The sequence below is a fragment of the Antrostomus carolinensis genome, unplaced genomic scaffold (assembly GCF_000700745.2).
Source record: "Antrostomus carolinensis isolate BGI_N321 unplaced genomic scaffold, ASM70074v2 scaffold3779, whole genome shotgun sequence".
NCBI classification, from domain to species: Eukaryota; Metazoa; Chordata; class Aves; order Caprimulgiformes; family Caprimulgidae; genus Antrostomus; species Antrostomus carolinensis.
Window position 1 is genome coordinate 113,851 of NW_010336268.1, and position 22,377 is coordinate 136,227.

The 22,377-nt window shown below is 36.3% G+C and overlaps 1 protein-coding gene across 1 annotated transcript in view; it reads left to right on the forward strand.

Moving 5' to 3' along the window:
- The window catches only part of LOC104530238 (potassium channel subfamily T member 2), a 102,566-nt gene extending 88,654 nt beyond the window's left edge, over positions 1-13,912 (forward strand). Inside the window, exons 24-28 of the mRNA XM_029086679.1 lie at positions 1,232-1,315; positions 2,551-2,679; positions 9,761-10,061; positions 11,640-11,724; positions 13,424-13,912. Of these exons, the coding sequence (XP_028942512.1) occupies positions 1,232-1,315; positions 2,551-2,679; positions 9,761-10,061; positions 11,640-11,724; positions 13,424-13,535 (711 nt within the window). The 3' untranslated portion in view covers positions 13,536-13,912. The remainder of the gene's footprint in view (positions 1-1,231; positions 1,316-2,550; positions 2,680-9,760; positions 10,062-11,639; positions 11,725-13,423) is intronic.
- The last annotated feature ends 8,465 nt before the right edge of the window (positions 13,913-22,377 follow it).

Below are 22,377 nucleotides of genomic sequence, written 5' to 3' on the forward strand. Positions count from 1 at the left end.
TCAGGTGAGCTGTATTTTTTCAAGAATTATCTTTCTTATTACAAATTACAGATACTATGACAGCAAGTTCTCTGTTCCTTTTCATGGCCTCATCCTTTTCTGTATGACATCTAGAAAATCCTTGCAAACACATTTGGTAACCTAATGATAATTCCATAGCATAAATTATGCAGCCAACATAACAAAAAGGCGAAGGTTACAAAAAACTTTGTTCTTTTCAAGAAGATGCTCATTGGCACTTAACCCATCACAAATGGAAGATTACCAGTACTAAAATTAAAATACTTGACTCACTATGTATCAAATTAAATCTATCCAGCTTCTGAGTTTAAACAAATTCAGATGCTATAACTCAATTTATATAACACCTTTGTAAGGTACTTCTTTATTAAAACCAATTTGCTAGTTCCATATTTGCATTAAGCCAAAAGAGCTAATTGCCAGTTGTGTTCCAACAAGGATTGGTAGTCTGCCTTGAATGTTGCCCTACTTCACCCTAAGAAGAGGTGACAATGAACAGTCCTACTACACTCAGGAGAGCACCCACATGGCCCTCTGATTCCAGCAGTCCAACTCATAAGGAGGATAAATATTTTTTATTTTAACCGATCTATATGTCTGTTCCAGTCTGTTCTTATGTCTACACTTCTACATTTAGCTTAATTTCTACCTTTTAACCAATCAGCAAAACACTTCTGTTAGCAGAGCAACAAGCCTGACCTAAGGTAAGGCGGATCACCCCTTAAACAAATAGATGGATTGGTGAAGGCAAATGACTCATTTGAATTAAAATAATAGCAGTCTCACTTTAGTATTACCTACTGTTCAGTGCTGCAGACCCATCTAACATACAACAGCATTTCTTTTGCACAGCAGAGTTCATTATTATAATGTCACACATAATAACACTAATACCTTACTTCCACTGATCTTACATCTACATTTATCTTCACTTTCATGGTGCCTTATTCTGCCTCAGTCTCTTTGAATCCTGTATGTACACTGAATGCATATGCAGAATCAAATAAGAAAACTTATTTTATGTAAGTAGATTCAGCACAAAGAAGGGGATAGCTATTTCTATAATGATTAAGATACTTAAAAGATAAAGAGATTGATTTTAGACACAGATGTACAATTTGAAATTCACACATGGTGCTAATGGTTACCTGCTCATCTGCTCATTAAATATTTTTTCTCTTTTCTGTCTCTTCTGTTAAAAATCTTACAGTCATTTGTGAAAGATTATATGATATCTATCACAAGACTTCTGCTGGGACTTGATACCACACCAGGATCTGGGTTTCTTTGTTCTGTAAGTTATTGAACAAAAACAACAACCAAACAAATATTATTACAGAGTACCAGAGAAGATTCTGTACTGTCTGCAAAATACCTCTACTTTTTTTGTATAGCACTTTTATGAAAGTCCAAGAAAGGCCATTTGTTTCCTTTTTCACCAAAGAAGATGACAAGAAAATTAGATAGAAAACTTACCCACTTTTAGTAACTTCCATAGCAAAAAACCACCTCCTCCCCAAGAAAACACAATGCATTCTGTAAAGCACAAAGTAAAACAGGAAAAAGAGGAAAAGAGGAAGTGCATTTTATATGAAATAGCAATGGCAGTTCAGCAACCAGTCTTAAAAATTAAGTATATAAAAACCAGGAAGGTCTACCTATATTGTACAGCTTGGCTAGCACTTTACACACAATGCTAATTTCACCACTCCCATTTCCATCATAGGCAATAAAGGGAAGAACTGGATTTTACATAAAGATAAGCTGTATTAAGTGACTTGAGGTGTGAAAGTTCAAAAGTCATTTTGTTATTATGTATATTACTATTCCCTAATGCAGAGTTTATATCTATTTTTATATGTATATACACACACACACAAAAAAAATAAAACCCTAACAATTTAATTTTTATTAACAATAAACCCCACTTCTATTTTCTCCCACACCCATCACACCCCAGATGGCAAACAGATGAATAGAAGTTGAGTTATTTACTAGTTGCTTTCTGGGGAACCATAAAGAATTGCAGGATGTTGTTCTCAAAAAGGAAGTCGTCAATGATGGTTCAAGAATGTTGTTTAAATAAAAAACAATTACAGATTTGTTGGTCAGTCATTAAGCTTTGTTACAGTGAATGCAAGACAGTTGAATCTCTGAAAAGGGGCTCACATCTTGAAATAAAGGTGTAATAGTAATTAAATACTTCAGATTAATTTAAGACTGTCTTATGCTATTTATGCTTAGTGTATTACTTCAAGTTTTTAAGTCATTTTAAAACAAGAACAGAAGTAATTTTGTAAGACTGAACCATTTGCACTGCAATGGCTCCCAAACAGGGAGAGAACAAAAGAAGCAGTGTTTACAGACTCAATAGAAGTTCCAGATTTGTTGTGGAGCAAAGGTGCAATACTATGATATGATCATTACCAGCTACTGTTTAGTTTGAAAATTTTTTTAAACAGTAGTATAGCGAACAAGTGATAAGCCCTCAAGAATTAAAAATGCTCCTTATTATTATTATTTGTTCAGATGAAAATCACAGAAGAGGATCTATGGATTAGGACATATGCCAGACTATATCAGAAACTTTGTTCTTCTACAGGAGACATTCCAATTGGAGTCTATAGGACAGAATCCCAAAAGCTTACAACATCTGAGGTATGTCAGTTTACTGTATTTTTCTTTGCATTTAATTACAGAGTATACAACATTCTTTTGTCCTCATAAGAATGGGAACCACTTACTTCAAGAATATTGTGAATGCCATATCTGCAAATGCACAGAATTCCAAATAGCTCACTGAAGGTCTCCCCTCTGCAGACATGTATATGGTCACATTGTCTCAGGGCACACATTCAGCCCCAGACTTTATGAATACCCAGAGCCAGTTCACATACTGACTTTCATTTCTGTGCTTGCCTGCAGAGAACTGACTGATTGAAAACAAGCGGCAGCTCAGGTGGGGATAGGACAGGCTGGGATAGTTGGCTCTTGTCTGAACTTGCATGTGGTGACTGACAGCAGCATAGAGCACAAGCTCTATGACCAGGTCCTGTATCAGATGTGACAAAAATGTCAACACTGTATCTCAAAACAAGTGGCATTTCAGCATTCACATGAATTTCTAACTAGAAATGAGCAACAAGAGAATAAATTAATGTTATTAAAAGTATTGTGGGATTTCTCAAAATTTAGCTGCCAAACAGTGGTAATTTTTTGTATATATGCATTTGTGTGTCTGCCATATAAATGTATTCATTTTCCCTATATGTAGAATGACAAAAATACCTTTCCCTGACTACTTAATGTACATTTTTTTGTTTGTGCAGCTTTTATTTATGTCATGTATAAGCCATTTGTTTATGTGATCATTAATACTGCCATCTCATTAAATCATGGCTCAAATACAGCTCTAAAATGCAACAGTGAACAACTGTCTCCGTTCTTCTGAAATACTCATAGTTTACTGATTTCCAAGACAGACAATTTATATTCTCTCTTCTGTATTTCAGAAAAATGTTATAAAACTTTAAGCCATGTAATACTTAACTGCAAGGTTTATCTTGAAGTACAAACTTTCAGTTAAAGTTAATTTAAAAAGAAGGGTTACAAAAAGCTATGCACGATTCCACCAAGTTTGCTAGTGTCTCTCTATGCACCACCAGTACCTCTACAGGTGGCTTTTAGAGCTTAGCCAGTGGACTGTGCTACTGCAATTATGTCAGCTGATTTTTAAAAATATAACAGCATTAACATAATCCATCAAAATCATTCCTTGGAGAAGAATATAGGCAGCATCACTGCTAATATGAAAAAGAGTCTGTCAACAAAACTCAACAAAACAGAGGGCGTGCCAGATTTAAGAATTCATTAAGGATAAGTAAGAAAAAATTCATGGCAATGCTTTATTCTCACATTCACAGCTGGCTGTTTAACTTCAGGGCCAAAAAAAAAAAAAGAATCAAGAACAGTTGAACTGTGAGCGTACAACATATTTTGTAGACTGCATTTTGTGGCCTGTTTTTCTCCTTTCTGCATTTTCACGTGCTTTCAAACATACAGGCTGACTGGCAAACAGCATCTGTCCAGGTAACTGTAAGAGTAACACTCATCTTTTTTACATTAACTTTTTGGCAGGTGTGTGGGGGTTAAACATACACACTCAAATAAGTCTTCTGAGGCAAGATTAACTGACAAATTAAAGATCTTTCAAATGTTTTTCTGCAAACAAGGTTTGGGACCATCAGTCACTTAACTCTAAACCCACAATTTTACCATAACATTGGGAACCTCTGGAGCATGCACACATGCAGCTGCTGAGGGCTTGGACACTTGATCAGACCAGGCCCAGAATTACTTTAAGATAGTTAGTATCTTTTGCAAAGAAGCAGTCTTAAAACATTCAGACACTGAAACCAGCCTGGAAGCCACTGTCTAATAGATAAGAGGAGTTCTGCTATTACTTCCTACCAGCCTTTACAGCTAATCTTGTGAAGAGTTTGAGTTAAATCAGGTAGAGGAAGAAAGGACGGGGAAATCTAGTTAAGGTTTCAAATTATCAGGAACTGGACTGATGTGGAAGAGTGGCACTGTCTTTGTTTATTAAGTGAAGTCAAAGTATTTGTTACTCTTTTGAAAAAGCTCAGGACTCTGAATGCAGACCACCATGGGTATTTTCATACTTAAATACTTGAGCAGTTTCTTGTTTAGTGGGTGAGCATGTCTTAAACCCTCCCACTCTAGAGAGGCGCAAGGGAATCTTCCCTAACCTAGCTCTTCCCCAGAATACAAAAAAGCAACATCTAGCTCTGCTGCTTTGGTCCTTATGGGTAGGTACCCACAAATGCAGAGATGCAAAGTGTTTCTTTTGAAGCTAAAGGAATTTTAGACTAATTTCACTGATAAAATAATATTAGTGTGGGCTATCATTTTATCTTTTCTCTATATTAAGCCAGAAATAACTTTAAAATAGTGTTGGATGATATCTTTAAAATGGAGGTTAAAGAAATGTAAATTGCTGTTTTTCTCAGGAATATGAACTTCTAACCATAATTTGAAGGTTTGTAACTCAAGGAACCTCCAATGTGTATATCAATCATAAACTTAAACAGACATATAAAACTTAATTTGTCTTGCACACACCTGGAAGCTGTCAGTTAGCAATGTGTATATCAATCATAAATTTAAACAGACATATAAAACTTGTCTTGCACACACCTGGAAGCTGTCAGTTAATGGTTGAGTCACAAGAACAAAATATGCCAATACTAATATTTCTATATGTACAATTTCTCCTTTGACACTCCCTTTTTGTACTATGCAAATGAGAAGCCTTCACTTCACTGTGACAGATAAATATAATTCCTTTAAAAAGAAAGCAAGTTTTTTAGTGATCTAATTACTAAATAACAGGCAAATCTAGCCTGCCTCTCATCGACCTGCACAGTCTTCCTTACTAACTGTCTAGCTGATTTTCTGTGGTTCCTGTTAAACAGTCCATGTTTATTTCTTTGGATTCACTTCTGTTTAAATTGTCTTTTGTTTTCTTTTTCCCATTCCTTTGTCAGTCACGAGAAATGGCTTCACAAGTAAGTATTTGCTTATTGTCCGCCTGTTTCTGGGTGTCGTGGTTTAAGCCTGGTCAGCAGTAGGCACCATGCAGCCACTCACTCACTTCCCCCATCTCTAGCGGGATGGGAGAGAGAATCGGAAGGGTAAAAGTGAAATAACTTGGGGGTTGAGATAAATACAGTTTAATAGGCAAAGTAAAAGCTGCATGTGCAAGCAAAGCAAAATAAGGAATTCACTCACTACTTCCCATTGGCAGGCAGGTGTTCAGCAATTTCCAGGAAATCAGGGCTCCATCACACATACTTGGGAAGACAAATGCCATAACTCCACAAATCCCCTCATTCCTTCATCTTCCTCTAGCTTTTATTGTTGAACACAGCACCATATGGCACGGGATATCCCTTTGGACAGTTGGGGTCAGCTGTCCTGGCTGTGTTCTCTTCCCAGCTTCTTGTGCATCCCCAGCCTACTCACTGGCAGGGCACTGTGTGAGAAGCCAAAAAGGCCTTGACACTGTGTAAGCACTGCTCAGCAATAACTGAAACATCCCTGTGTTATCAACACTGTTTTCATCACAAATCCAAAACATAGCCTCATACAAGCTACTATGAAGAAATTTAACTTTGTCCTAGTCAAAAACAGTGCACTGGGTTCTACTCGGGGAATAAAATCCTTACAGGAAATGGAACTATGCAATGGATCATCCTTGAGTAAGTAAAGCTTAAAGCAACATTGTTCTGGACACAAATATCTTAATAAAAATCTGAAACTCAATGGAATTTGGTCTCTATTGAGCCTGTCCCTATTAAATTCTCAAGATAACAGATCATCTGTCATGTCTGGTGAAAGCCTTGATCCTAAACACCATAACTGCTAATGGACAAAAATCCCCAAGTTTATCATAAAAGTAATATGTAGAAAAGGAATGGTTCAGACAGCTGTTGGAGCACGAAAGCATTCCTAGAACCCTAGATGCAATTTAAGGGCTACTTGTAAACAGAACAGTAAAGTTATTTTAAAATAAAACTTACAGTTAGATAAAAATAAGGCACTGCTTCAGAATAGAACAGATCAATCTGCACATTAAAACTGTTTCATATCTTACACACTTAGCTCCCAGGGAGTGGTAATGGAACAAAGATCCAAGAAACTAATTGCTGTTTGGTGTTGTAGTGCTGTTACCACCCTGACCATCTCAAACATGAACACTGGTGTGTTCATGACTACATTCCCATTCCTGCCACGTGTTGGCCAACCTGAGCTAGTGTTTAAATAGGTGTGTGAAACATCCTATTGTAGCACCTTGCCTGAGGGGAAAAACCCCTGTGGGTCACAGAGGTGCAGCGGCACAAGTGAGCAATCACACTATGACACTCATTTGGGCACACAATCTGATACTTGAGATGAGAACCCGCTTTTAAAAAAACCCAAACCTGAAACTTTAAAAAAAAAAAAAAGGCAAACAGTTATTCACTTTAAGTGTGACATACAGATTTTTCTCTAGTAAAAGCAGTAGTGATTATGTAAAGACTTAACATGGACCTTGGTATTTTCCAGAGATTTCACCATGATTTTATTTTAAAGAATCTCAAAAAAAATAAAAATACAATTCATAAAACATAAGATGATCAATTACTCCTATATAGTAGTAGTGACACCATATCATCAGTTAGGCTTCTCATGCAGCAAGTTTACAACCTATGCAAAAAGGAAATTAAATGTAAACAAATTAAGCCAACCAAACTTCAAAATAAATCAATGATCATTACAGAAGTATTTTTAAATAAAGTTTGAGACTGATTAAAACAGAGGGCGACACAGAAAAGTACTGTGTGCTGGACTTTTATCTTCTATGTATTAAACAGCTGCTACTGGCAGGCACAGTTTTGGGCTGCCTTTGAAAGTGGGTTTGGGTTCCTTTGGTTTTGCTTTATCTTTAAGCAGTTTCCTCCAGCATACAGGGAAGGGCCATTCTGCACACCTGTCTCAACGTGCACCATAAAAACTGAATAGTCACCTAAGTAAATATTTAACTTTATTGCCTTCATTTATGGTTTCATCTCACCTATCCCAGGGTTTCAAAAGTTCAAGCTAAAGATTTACAGTTTCACAGAATCAAAAGACTTGTTCTTTTACTTAGCCTCTCCTGATTAATCTCCGGTTTCAAAAATGTAACTTACCCTCCTGTAATAATTAGGATGATTGGTTGCTGTCTTTCCAATACTACATACTGCCAGCAAGTCCAGGTGGTTGTTTCATCAAGAGTTGGACAAGGAAAGCTACCAAAGCAGACAGGAAGAAAGGCAAAACAAGACCATCCTTTATACTCAATTTCTATCAGATTTCTCACACCAAAGAGACCCTTCCCATCCATAAGTAGCACCTTATCATATAGAATGTACTTTGATTACGTTAATCTGTACTGTAAAATACAAGAAAAACCAAAACATCAATTTAAAATAATAACAACAAAAAAAAATCAAATAGCATTCCTATACACAGGGATTCAAGGTTCTCACTTAGGACCACTTACATCAGTAACAAAGCTTCAAAAAACATGTAATTTTTTTATAAAAAAAGCCCTTTCTATTGCAGATTAAGCTGAAGAGACTCAATAAATTAGTGGGTCTTTGCATGAGGCTGGTTGCAAGATCCTAGTCTAGAATATTAAAAATGTGATTTTATTTGAAGTGCTACAACATAAGCATATTTAATGTTCTTTTTAATTATTGGTTTTGATTGTTTTATTGTGTGTTTGGGGTTCTTTTTACACAAATAAAATGTAGTCTGTGCAAAAGGGGAAAAAATAGTATAGTTTTCACAGTTGGACTTATATCAAATACTATTTTATGGACTCCAGGAACCTTGCAAATTCTGTCAGAGATCATGCCAAGCCTCTTAAAGAAAAGTTATATTCAACACTGATGAATTCAAAAGAATCTTGCTTTCAGATTTTAAATTTATGGGAAAAGGCCTTTTGAACCTCAGTAGCTCTTCAGTTAAATTTGCTTTATTCACTGATAACTTCCAGCATATCATGAACTCTTTTTGTTCTTGAGGAGTCATACAAACTGAGCTGGCTCCACTTTAAGTCACCTTTGGTTTATACTTCATTTATTTATTTTCAGCACTCAACACACTGAAATCAGTCACCAGTAACTTGGCAATATGGCTGTGCTGATACCAGGGAGGGTTTCACTATTTCGTTGTCAATAAAAGACATGTTTCAAAGATCACAACGATAACTCAGGATTATAAGGAAGTAGTTATGAAACTTGAAACTACAGGTATTAATTAGATGTAAAATAGACATAAAACAATTTTGAAGTTATCTTTTGAAATGTTTCCTCTTATATTCCCTGTGATTTTTTTTGTATATGTTAGAAATGCGTATGTAGCCCACGTAGTTATTTTGGTACTGCTGTATGCATATAGTATTGGTCACACTTGGGTGGCATAAAGAAAACACAGCAACAGAGGGCCAGATTTTGACCCTTAATTCTGCTTTTTTTCACAACTATATGAGTGAAAAAGCAAGGCATTATGCTTTCAGGTAAGAATTAATTACCTTGTTTGTGAGAAGTGCCCTGAGTCACACTAAAGACTAGTGCATACGTCCCTATTCTCAGACACAGAGGCATTCTAGATATTACATGCTGGAAGGTCAAAAAAAGCCTGGGAATTTGAGACACAAGTAACAGGTTCCTTCCACCTGCGATCTTAAAATAGCACTCAAAACAGTGCAGTCAAAGTTGAATCCACAACATACATCTAAAAAGCAGTTACAGAATGTGAATTTCTGAAAATACGCAAACATGGAAGAAAGTGGAGAAGTCATTCAGAACAGATTCCTAGATTCAGGAATGGCAGTACCAGAAGACTAGAGTTGTTCTCAGAACCAAAATGGAATCAGACACTGAATACTGCTTCACTGTTTTTGTACTTGAGAAATGTATTTATATCATAAATGAGCTTTTTATATAAAAAGTCAAAGTCTAGTAAAGGGTGCCCAGTTCAGGAAGACTTGTTAGGTATGAACAGCTGAATCCTCTCAGCTCCATTGCAACCAAAACACATGGTCAACTGCACTGTTGGAAAGAGGAGAGACCATCTTAATCTGCTTCCGTTTGTTAAAGCCTGTAACCTTTCTTGTCATTTTCCTTTCAAGTCTCAAATCTCTATCAGTGTGGAAGAATGGGAGGACACTAAAGACAACAAAGAACAGATTAATTTTCGTAGTAATCACCGTAACTCAACATCTAGTGATCAGTCTGATCATCCCTTGTTACGACGAAAAAGCATGCAGTGGGCCCGACGGCTGAGCAGAAGAGTACCAAGACACTCTGGTAAAACAGCTGAGAAGATAAACCAGCAGCGAATGAACCTCTACAGGAGGTCAGAAAGACAGGAGCTCGCTGAACTCGTGAAAAACAGAATGAAGCATCTGGGCCTTTCTCCAGCAGGATATGGTATGATTACTATAATACTTTAAATTAATAAAAACTTTAGTATTATGCAAGAACTTATTTTTAAGAACTGAGGGTGCCATAAACAAAATATTAAGTTTATGGTAACGTTTTGATGGTTTGTTTTTGTTTGCTTTTTTAACTGAAACATGCTGGAGTGTTTTTAATTAGTTCTATTATCACCCGTCCCTTTTTTCAGATGGAAAACTCAGAAGGGAGCATGTCTGTCACATTTATGTTTAGCACATATGATAATATGTAAACATTCCCCTGTCATTGAACAACTGCACCATATTTCCACAAACTTGTTGAAATATAGATGAAGACAGAACTGTCGTGAAGTTCACTCATACATCAAGGTAGCAAGTTGTTTATATGTGAAGGATACTGCGTTTTCCCCACAATTTTTAAAATTAATGCCAGAGTGTCACATTAAAGTAATTTTTATGAAGCAGGTCTTTAGATGCTGTTTTTATACATCAAGTCCTCCAGCAAGGATGACACTAGGTTGCTTTTTTGGGTGGTTTTGGTTTGTTTTGTTTTTAAGCTATTGGCACGAGCTCTGTAACTTCCTTTTTAATATATGCACCACAGTTGCCTGTGTTGCCTTTCTACGGCCTTGGCTCTGTAGTGTGTTGTGTGGAAACCCCCAGAACTATTGGTGTGAGTTTTCCTAGGAACACCAGGAATTTCTAGCTCCCAAATTATTTGTTGGCCTAGCAGGTCCAATATGGAGCTTAGTGCTTTCTATTTCAGAAGCACCAACACTGAGTTTCCTATACTCAATTTTAATTTGAAGAATCCAAAATGTAAATGTTTTACAAATGTGTTACTCTTCATTAAACTAGTCTCACTGCAGCACTCCGGGAAGTGTACCAAGGGAAAGCTACACAAAAGATACTGCAATGACAGCTACAAAAGCGTAGCGAGACTCGACTAGGCAAAAACCTTAAAAAAAAAAAAAAAAGGAATTTATGTCAGCCTTCATTTGCAGCATTCCGTTAGAAGGATGGTTAAAAATGTGAGAAATAAATACCAGTTTCCATTTATCCAGCATTCACATTTCAACCCATTGGCACAGGTCATAAAAGGAAAATGCTTACTAGATAAATAGAGAAAGGAAAAAAAAAGGTCTATTATTGATCAAATCTGGAAATGAATGAGAATGCCGTACACCTGCATTTAACCTTGCCTATCACTTGAAGTCAGTGCCAACTGAGGATGGAAATCGCTGCTTCCCACATACTAACATAAACCACATGACAGATTGGTAAATTACACTAAAATTGAATTGCTATGACTGAAGAAAATGTAAAAGAACATTTTTAGAACATTCAGAAAGAAAACAGGATCTTTTGAAAGCTGATACAAAAGGACAATACAAAACCAGGACAATGCTATGTCAGATAACTCCAATTCAAGTACAGTTGAAAAGTTGCTGAACTTACTTAAAATCACTTTGACACCTGACATTTTTTGACAGCTCTATGAATCAAAGATGATTACTTTTTCAGAAATCATACTTCTCTCAATTTGTTTGTATATATAATTAATTTGGTATGATTTTTTTTTGTTCTCTAGATGAAATGAACGATCATCAGAACACACTTTCTTACATCCTGATCAATCCTTCTCCAGATACAAGATTAGAGCTGAATGATATAGTGTAAGTTAAAGAAAAAAAACCAAAAAAAACCCCTGAAACATGCAAAATTTGTTATTTGCACTTTCTGCCTGAATTTATTTTATTTATTTTCTGTTGGAAAAGAACTGCAAACTCTCCTGTGCACCTGCCAAAAATAAAAAAAAAAAAGGAGATTTCTGTCTAAATAGACACCTAATTATACATATATTTATATATTTAAAATAAATATAAATATATAATACATATATTAGTATTTTTTTTTACCTGTAGTATTTTTTTTTTACCTTTATATTCTCTCATCTTCCTCTTACTCTGTGTATTTAAAAAACTATCTAACCAAGTCTACTGGATAGCATCACAAATTTAATATTCTCATTAAATTCTTGCTTACAATTTGGCTACCCTGTTTTAATAGAAAGATCAACCCCTCAAAATCAGGTGTTTGCAAATGGGATTTTATTACATGGATTCAGACTATTAAAGTAAACAACAGTCTTCCCCTGAATATCATGCAATATTCATGCTTAAGATAATTCGAATACAAATGGCAGGACCTTAGCACAGGAAATTTTTTTTCACTTGCTTACGAGCAATTTTGCAGACTATATGAAAAAAGAAAAAAAAAAGGAGAAAAAAGTGAACACAAATCTGAACTTTTGAGAAAGTTTTGAAAGTCAATAATTTTAGATAATTATTTGGCATTGTCTCATACTGAAGTCATGCACACAATGCCTATTTGGATATTTAAGCATTTTCATTTGGCTGAGGAGGAGGAGATGGACAGACGTGGTGCCAAAATTTCTGAGAATATGAGAGGAAGGATTCTTTCAGATTTCATTTTCCTGCACTGTAATTTTCTTTCTTTGAAAAAAACCCTATCAAAATCAGGATTTTAAATAAACTTTACAATGGCTTCAACAGTACTAGTCATCTTTGGACAAGCTTAAGATACTGGGATTGAATCTAGTTGTCTGTCTTCTCTTTAGGAGCACAGTGGCACTGGAAAGCACTGATAGTTTAGAACATGGAAATGTTAGTTCTGCAGCAGTGCAAAGCTGCTACTCTGTCAGTCCCAAAAGCTGCCTCAGATCAGATAGTTTGTCATTGAGACAGGTGACAAAACAGTGCAGAATTTACACATAGAAATTAATGGCAAGCTCTTCCATCCTTATCCTAAGAAAAGTGGTTATTTTAAACATCTCAAACTTAGATTCAAACTCATGAGGCATTTTCCTGAAGTATTTGGATCTACTAGAAGTTCTTAGAATAATGGTCCATGTCCAGACTGTCAGCCTACAGCAAGATTATCAACATCAAGCTTTTCATTTATTGAGCTCAGTAGTAAGAATTATCTATTGTTTTATTTCAAAATTATTTTAGAAATGACAGTATGGACTGCTTGTCCCTTCTTTAAGGCATAATGAATAAAGGAGATGCACCAAGAAATAGAGTTACTGGCAAAGGTGCTATTAGTCAAAATTAATGTTTAGGTGTGCCTAGTAGATACAGATGATGTCTATGCAGACAAAATGTGAAAAGCTTTAATAGCATATAGAAGTTAGTGGTGTTGCCTAGATGTCCAAGTTACCCAACAGGAACTAGACTAAGAACCTTCAAAGTAAGTCTCTAAGTCTTCCTCAGATCTTTTCAACATTACAACTATATGCACTTATTTTATCCTTGCTTGCACCTTAAAAATAATTATTATTTCTTTTTATAGATACTTGATCCGACCTGATCCATTGGCTTATGTTCCAAATAATGCACCCAGCCGAAAAGACAGCTTCTGCAATACAGTGGGACAAGACACCAGGGAAGAAACACAACTTTGATATGTAACTCATCACAAAATTAAGAGACAATTTTATACACATGTTGTTTCCACTAACCATTTTGAAAACTAAGTGGTACATTTTATTCAGATTTTGGAAACAAAATGACAGTGGGTAAGTCATCAAATTTAGAAATGTGGTGTTTAGAAACTCTGATTTAGGGATTATCAGGCTTGTGGCCGGTTCAGTATGGTAGTTGAACTTTGTCAGCTTAACAGAATGATGATACCTATTACTATTTAACCAATATGAACAAATGATTTAAAAGTGACAGATTCCATCACGTGTTTTGCTTAGATGCTTCTAAGCGTGCTTATCAAGGTGACAGCACATCAGTGACAAAGCTTCTGACCTACATCAGTAAAGATAATCTGATGCCTGTAGAAAGACCATGCATAATTTGTAGTAGAAAATATATTAATACCTAAAGGCACCACCAAGGCTTTGCATTGCAAGAATCCAGCCTTTAAGAAAATTTTCAATCTCAGCCTGTCACCCATTTATATAACAGGCTAGTTTCAGTCCCATTTTAGCCTCCAGGACCTGACCGTTAGTTCTCTGGATTTAGACAGGTTGGGTTGTAATGACATAGCCTTGTCACACTGTAGAGGTTGAGATTTGAGGCATATCCACCGAAAGATTAGCTCAGAGGAGCCCACCTGGAGGAAAGTCCCTATCATCTCACACAGGCAGCCCCCTACATTTGCAAAACTGGGAAGGTACTGTCTGTGTGAAGCTGCAAACAATGGTAGCTCAGGTGAAATATAACCCTTTTAGCCTTAGTGAGTTTGTCAATAGAAGCCTGAATAGATTATGATACAAAAGTGAGAGCATCCCTTTAGGGAATGATTCATACCACAGGTCCTGCTCATTTCCATGAATATGCCAGAACTACAGCTGTCCGAAGTATGTACATGCCCAGTCATTCATATAACCCAAATGCGATACATTTTCATATTAAATTATGTATCACACTGAAAATGAAAGAAATTTATAATTAATTCCATAAAACAGATGTAATACCACATTATGTGAAAAGTCACCATGGATTTGAAGACTCCATTTTGGCATTAAGTACACAAGAATGCATCTGCTAGTATATGAAACACCTAAAACTGCTACAGAATCTCTAGTCTACAGATACAAGAATGCCACAATTGGTCAACCTTTCTACAGAATTAAGTATGTCTATACATGATCTTCCAAAGTCCCATTCTTGCTTTGCCATCTGGCACAAAGAGGGAAGAGCATGCTTAAGGTAAAAACCCTACTGTTAGAATTATCCATATAGAACTGGTACAAGAAATTTGGCAGGTAGTCTACAATGGAAAAACTAATTATTCCTTGAATTCCCTTGATGTCCTACACATAGAAAAATTCAGTCAAAATTGTTTATATTCTCTTCTATATTATTTGGTACAACAACTAAAATTTATTTCTGAAAACTAAAATACCAAGTTGCCCAGTGAACAACTCATGGATGTGAGTATACTTATTAGCATTGTAAGGATGTTGAAATCAAGTCACATTCATATTAGGAATGACAGCAAATCTGCTGTTATTTCCTCCCTTATTCTTACTTCTTCCAAAACTTAACTAGTTATTCCATATCAAGTCAGAAATCCTAATTCCACAATTATTAAAAAAACCACAGAGGTCTCAGAGTGGGCTGAAGCCATCAGAAGACCAAGAGTACTAGTTTTAAAATGAAAAAGGATAACTGGAAAGTAGTTTCTCAGTATTTTTTTTATATATTGACATATTAAAGTATCATTATGTATTTTTCCACACACACTAATCATTTATCAAATTATTCACAGGTAAAGACAAAGTATTTCAAATATTCCCTCTGGGCACTGTGGAAAAAAAGAAACAATTTAAACTATTGTATAGACTGAAGTCTGCAGTTTTTTAAAAAACATTATGTAGTACAGGATCTTGTCCAAGGCCTGTCATAGAAGTTAGCCCAGAAGAGATTCCATGTGCAGTGTGAATAACTTCCTATTTTTAATGCTTTCAGTGAGAAGACTATATTCCAGTTTAATATTTTCAAAAAATTACAAGTTTCTTAAAAATAACCACTCCAAAATAATAGAAAGATCCTTTTTTTACATACTGAATACCTTTCTAACAGTGTCTCAAGTAGGCAGACAGGATCCCAGAAACATGCCTACCCTTCAGCTGGCAAGCTAGGTACTCTGCTTGCAGTGTGATTCACACCCTGTTCATGGGCATTCCCTGTGCACTGCCTATGGCAGCCACCACAGACTTAAGGACTCTCTGACACAAGAATCTATAGCTAGGACTTGATGCCTGGCATTTAACAGCCTATTCAGTAGTAGAAATAAGCAGTCAGCTGTATCTATTTTCCCACCCAACTTGGCAGAATTCCTTCTCAGCTAGGGTTGAATAGTAACATGCAATGTAACCTGCTACTTCTCCAGGATTAATGAATTTCTAATTGCTTGTTAGCCCCAGAAGATTTCCTAAAGCAAACACAAAGACAGCTGGAGACACTTGCGGTCACTAAAACAAATGAAAAGCAATCTTTCTAAACAAAATATTTGGTTCTCTTCAAAATCTGCTGGTAATAAAAACTAACAGCAGCTTCTCATGAAGCAGAAGTTTTAATAACCCATGAATAATATACCACAAAGTTCTGTTATTGAAAATATGCTCTCTTCCATGTTGAAAGCAGAGCAGCTTTTCTTCCTCTGGCATATTTTCACAGATCAACCCCATTCTAGTGGGATTTAAACCTTTCAAGAACCATCCTAAGCATGTCTACATTAACAATGAATGAGACAGTATGCACATTCCTTTGGTGGCCAGGGAGGAGATTCTTTTATGGTCATCCTACAGGCAAACTTATGTTCACAGGCTTTCTTCTCATCATGATTAACAGAAACATAATACAAGTCTATCTGGACTGGAGACCAGACTGAGGATCAGTAATCTCTATATGGTTGATGCTGGAAAAGTGGTGATGGAGTTCTAGAATCAGCAGGTCCCAAATGACTGTTGAACACGGGAATTTTGTCCGGTCGTGTTTCACTCACTAGATAGAGAAATTTAGAGCTGTGGTCATTGACATAAGCAAAAGGTTGAATCCTAAACCAGTTGTCAAAGGTCAGATGTCCAGATAACCTATATTTGTTTCTCTAAATAAAAAAAAAGGATTATTTCAGTCTGTACTTAACTGTATATATTTTTTTCCTCCTGCCTCACTTCTACCAGTAACTCAAAGATGCCCACCTTTCCACAATACTACCTTAACACATATCACGTAATTTGGTACCCAAAGTCACAATCCCAGTGAAGAAAGTGATAGCAAATAATTACTTCATTCTCACAAGGGAATTTTGCAGCAAAGCGAGACCTGCCTGTGAAAATATGTTATCTAGTCTGCAATAAAGTCACAAAAAGTGTTTCAGTGGAATGTAGTGTTTCCTTAACTATTTCACTCCAATTCCAGAACATGCATTAATTCACATACAAAATAGAAAGTTTTTAAAACCTGCAGTAGAATGAGTTAGTGAAGTTTTCATAACTTTTTGACCTTGAAAAGAACAGTTACTTCCCAGTGTACATATTTCCCCTCTCAAAGCCAGCTTCCTACTACAACTGCTCTGTAACAACTTTTAAGTATATGAGTACATCTATTACTGAATATTTCTTATACATCTTTGTTTACCAGTGCACCAATAAAATGCTAAATAACAAATAACTTTCAGGCTCCAGCAGTGAAGGAAAACAGAAATGACATCAAATGCACCAGAAGTAACACACAATTCTGTAGTTTCTAGGTAGCTAGGGCTTACAGCAAGCATTCTGTAATTTTGGAGCACTGATACATACAGTTTTGCTGCATTGAATTCTATTTGATATCTGATAGAAATCAGTCACTACAGTCTGGAAATTAATTAATAAAAACAAGCAACATTGTGTGGTGACATCAAGTTGTACAAGGTTATGAAAAATACTTTTTCAAGGCAGCGATAGAAATGCAAAATTATAAAGTAAAGCAATCTGCATAAAATATTGTTGCATATTCTTGATATTGTATTAGAAACAGCACACCCCACTTTGGAAACAGATGTACATTGAATAAATGTCTGAAGAGATGCACTTCAGATTTTCAGCCACTGTTCCTTGTGCTTGCAGAATATGCATTGCAGGGAGACAGGAAAAGAGTTATTGATTCATATTAAGTCATGAGACATGACCAAGACTTTGCTTATGGTCATCTTCTGAAGTTAAACCAAAATATTAATGGTGATTTTGTTATATACTTCATTATTGCCTACACTACTAATGCAAGAATGCTCTCAGTAATGATAATTCAACATATGCATAAACTCCCACAGCCTCTCAAGAAGCTGAAAAAGGAAAATATTTCTGCTTCATAAAGTTAAAAAAAAGAATTTGAAGTTTCTATGAACTAAAGTTTTCTATTTGCTATTTAAAATCTAGACTGCATACTGTTCCAAAAATTTGCAACTGGCCCATGCCAACCAAGGAGAGAGGCTGGGGCGCAAAGAATAGAATTAAAAGAGTAAATCCTTATTCAAGCACATGAGGTGTCCCAGCCAAATTGGGGCACCCTGAATGTGATTCTACATAGGGCTCTCATACCTTTAAAGCACTCGGGTACAACATGATTTCACTAATCACGAGCACGCACACTACCAATTACTAATCATAGTAAAACTTCTCTAGATTATTTCCTATTTCTTCTTTTGTCCTTTCGCCAGTACGGGCTGGCTGATGAATGACAGCTAGTTTCTTTGGTAATTGTATAGCTTTTAACAGTTCACTGTTTACTCCCCCTAGAAGTTAAAAAACCTCATTGCTTCCATAACTGCCCAGTGGTGTGGCAGACTCCAAATGCAAGCTGAGAATTGGTATATTTATGGTCTTTTCTTTGGATGATTGGCAAGTCTTTGTAAATGCAATCAATTCTGCTGCTTGCACACTCAGCTTCAGACTGAGTAGTGAAGCCTCCATTACCTTATCTTCAGTAGTTAATGAAGAACCTGTAACTTGGTTACCGTTCAGATAATGTGAGGACCTGTCCACACAGTCCAGGATCGGGATCTGGCAACGGCACATCCATTAGAATATTCTCGAGGTTGGTTTTTTTGGGGGTTTTTTTGTGCTTACTGCACAATCATGATGTGGTGTTCCTTCACCAGGAAAGGGGAATAGAGTTGTGGCGTTCAGCTTGTTACATTGCTTAACGTAAGGCGCAGGTGTCAGCTATACAAGATTCCATGGCTACTAACAAATGGTTAACGTACTGTGTCAAAAACTGATCCATTTTTTAAACACAACATCCAGTAAAACTTTTACTAAAATTTTAGAACAATAGTGGAGGACCCTGCAAAGCCCTGAGGGAGCTTTGTCCATGTTAGATGTATCTTTCCCCAGGTAAATGCAAAAACATCTTGAGAGTCCAGATGAATAGGTATACTGACTTCAGGTAGAAAAAGTAACCTGTGTGTATTAGACAGGGATAATTTTGTTCACTAATCAAAAAGTTTAAGACCAGATTCTCATAAGAATGGGAAAATATTTCATATTCAGAAGCTCCTTAGTGACTACACAGTAAGTCCCTTCTAACTGTCAATCCTGGGTGAAATGTAGCTGCTTCTGTTGCATGGAGCAGGGAAAAATTGCACCATAGGATTCAGAGATCCTTTTAGGAGGCTTTTTTTATTTTATGGTTTTTTGGTCATACCAAGCACTCCCATTTCCAATGACCTTGCTGTCCACAATAATTACAGCAGTCTCCAGTGCCTTGAGATACATTGCTTTGAAATTTTTCTCCTCTGTCCCACCTTGGACATCATCTCCACGCCCTTGTTCCAGTAATCTAGGATTATTATTCAATGCTGCTGCCAATAGACTAACTTTCTGTTCTTTTCCTTTTGTGCAAAAGCAGCTATATTTCTGAAGCATTCTTGCTGCTTGTCTATTGATCCAGATGTCCCTGGAGTCAGTCTTGCTATAGATTTTTATCTATGATGCCAGACAACAACTGGAAGGGTTTCAAAGATGTGTTCAAGGGGCTAGGATGCTAGTGTTACCTTGATTGTCCAGGAGTATCTTTTGTCCTTCATGGACAGCTCTCGGATTCTGAGAAGCAAAGTCCTTATTTCCAAGGTAAGGTTGTCCTTCAATTTGTTTTACTTGAGCATGAACAATATCAAAGTTTCCAGTAAAATTCTACTACCTCATTACATTGCAGTGTATAACATGAACTAATACATAACAGAGTTAAAACACTTTCATACTAGAAAGGCTGACTGATAAAATGGTTAGGGAAGGGTATTTTTTAAGATTACCTTTTTAGCATTATAAAAAAGGATAAGTTTCTTTAGACTTTTGTCTCTTCAGATAAAGAAATAACAGCTAAGATACTTGTCCTTGCTCCCCTCCTCCCTGTCCCCCCACCCCCCAAGCTGACTCAATGCTTGCTTTACATTTCTTCAAGGAAAGCTTGAAAATTGTCACTCTTTGTCAAAAAGAAGAGCTAACTTTCTCTTGAGTGACTCTTCCTTATCTAACTCAAATAAAGAAAATATGTTGAAAGCAATAAGGAAGTGCTTTGAGAAGATTCTTGTCTACCAGGAACTTTTTATCACCACTTGGGTGGATCAACACAAGGCGGAGCGGTATATCCCGAGACCTTTCACACCATAGGAATGCAACCTAGTTAAAAACCTGGCATGGTTAAACACATTTTCTCAACAACACTATATAAGGAATATCAGGCATACGATACCTACATTGGCTTCTTCAAGTTTCAGATTTTCTTATCTACAGCACACTCAATGGCATGAACTCAGAGTCTATTTTGAACGTCAACTAAGAATGAACACAGAATTGGAGTTGCAGCAAAACTGTCAGCAATCAGGGTAAAATGTGTGTGTGGGAAATCAGCCAGTCCTCAGAAAGCTTTGATAGGAATTAGTCAATCTAAGAAACAATCATACTCATGAAACCAGAATAATGTCTGATGTGCAAAGAGATATCTTTGATTTTTACAGGTTTTCATATGAATATTACAGAAAGTAGAAGTTAATTGCAAAGCAAGAAACTTAATGGAGGAAAACATTAATGGAACAAGCCATTGATTTTAGTCCTAGTTATTCAACTATTGAAAATCAGTGCAACTATAGCTTCTACAAGAATCTACAGGAAGATATAATTCATCCAGACAAATCAGTTAGATCAAAATATTTAAGTTCATTTTTTGCAATTTTTCTTACCTATAAAAGTGTTCCACAGCTGTGATTAAGCTGGTCTAGTACAACTCTCAAGATTGCAGTTGCTGTCCCTACATGAGTTGTCACATTTGCAAGTTCCCTGTCCTGTTTGGGGATAATGAGACAGGAAACACATTTTTAGTACTTCTGTTTTATCCACCTAGATGAAAAATTCAGTGCCAATTAAAGGAGTTCTTCCTAGAGTATGACTGAACTGTGGAATGGTCTACTGCAACAGCTTTCCCCAATACCAGTTTTAATAGCTCAGTTATTGGGCACACTGTTGGTCCTTAGACAGATGCTTTAATTGAGAACATACATTGCTTATACCTTAGTATTTATAGTAGTTTGCCTGTATGAGGCATCCAAATATTATTCATAAATGCTCCTTACATTTAGACCATTGACAATGATGGAATGGAATAAAAATTAGAAGACTTATATTTAAAATATACACATATCCCACTATACTAGCCAGAAAGTTAATAAGTTATTTATCTAAATTCATATTAAGAGCCAAATACTGCCTGACAAAGTAAATTCCATTTCAGTAAAACCAAACTTACTAAGTACTATTGTTTTCATGCATATAAAGTTCTGTTTGTGTCAACAGTTTGTTAAGCAGAGGTTAAAGCAGCACTGCTAAGGAACTTGAGGTTTTCTCATAGTAGCTGCACACATGATCACTGAAATTCTAACAATGCAAAGCTGCCAGGAAGCTACATTCCACCAGCATTTAGATCTGAGTCTTATACCAGGTATTCCCCGCTCCTGCCTCACTATTTGCCCTATGGCCTGTTTTCCAACCACACATACAAGATGAGGCTTCATATAAGAATGTCTAGAGATAGTCTTATTAGAACAAGGCCACACAAAAATATATACACATATAAATTAAGGGGGGTGTGGGGAGTTGGGGAGGCAAGCAAAAAAGCTCAACATCGTTACAGAAAAATAATGAAATGGTGAACCAAAAAAGAAGATCTGACCAAGTAAGTGCAGAAGCTTTTCAGATGAAGCCTTCGGCCTTGAGGCCTCAGGCACTAACTACATTAGTCCTTTTGAAGAAAATCTTATGCTGTACACCTGGCTAAGATACCAATTCTAACCCAAGAGAATTGTCACAGAAGCAGTTTGAGTAATGCTTACAAATTAGTTACACCCTGTTCCAGTCACAACCCCCTTCTCCCAGTGACAAGGGGCAATATTCTAAAACAAAAGACATAAAAAAATCCAGAGTATTTGTAACTGCTTACAACCTGGTCCTTTACCAATTATGGACCTGTCCCTCAAATTCATCTCAGGTCCTAAGTATTCCCACTAATAGGCAATTTAAGTTTCTCCATGCAGATTATCTGCTCCATGCAGCCCAGCTGCATCAAATGCAGAGAAGCTTTACACCCCAGTAGACAAACAGAAGACAGGTATAGTTTCCTCTGTTTTTTTGTTTTGTTTTTTAATTTAGCTTGACAGGGTGGGGAAGACAATTAATTGTCAAAATTAATTACTTTGACTGTAACCAGGCTTGTTTCTGCAGGAAAGTCCTTAAATCACTATATGGAACTTCATCA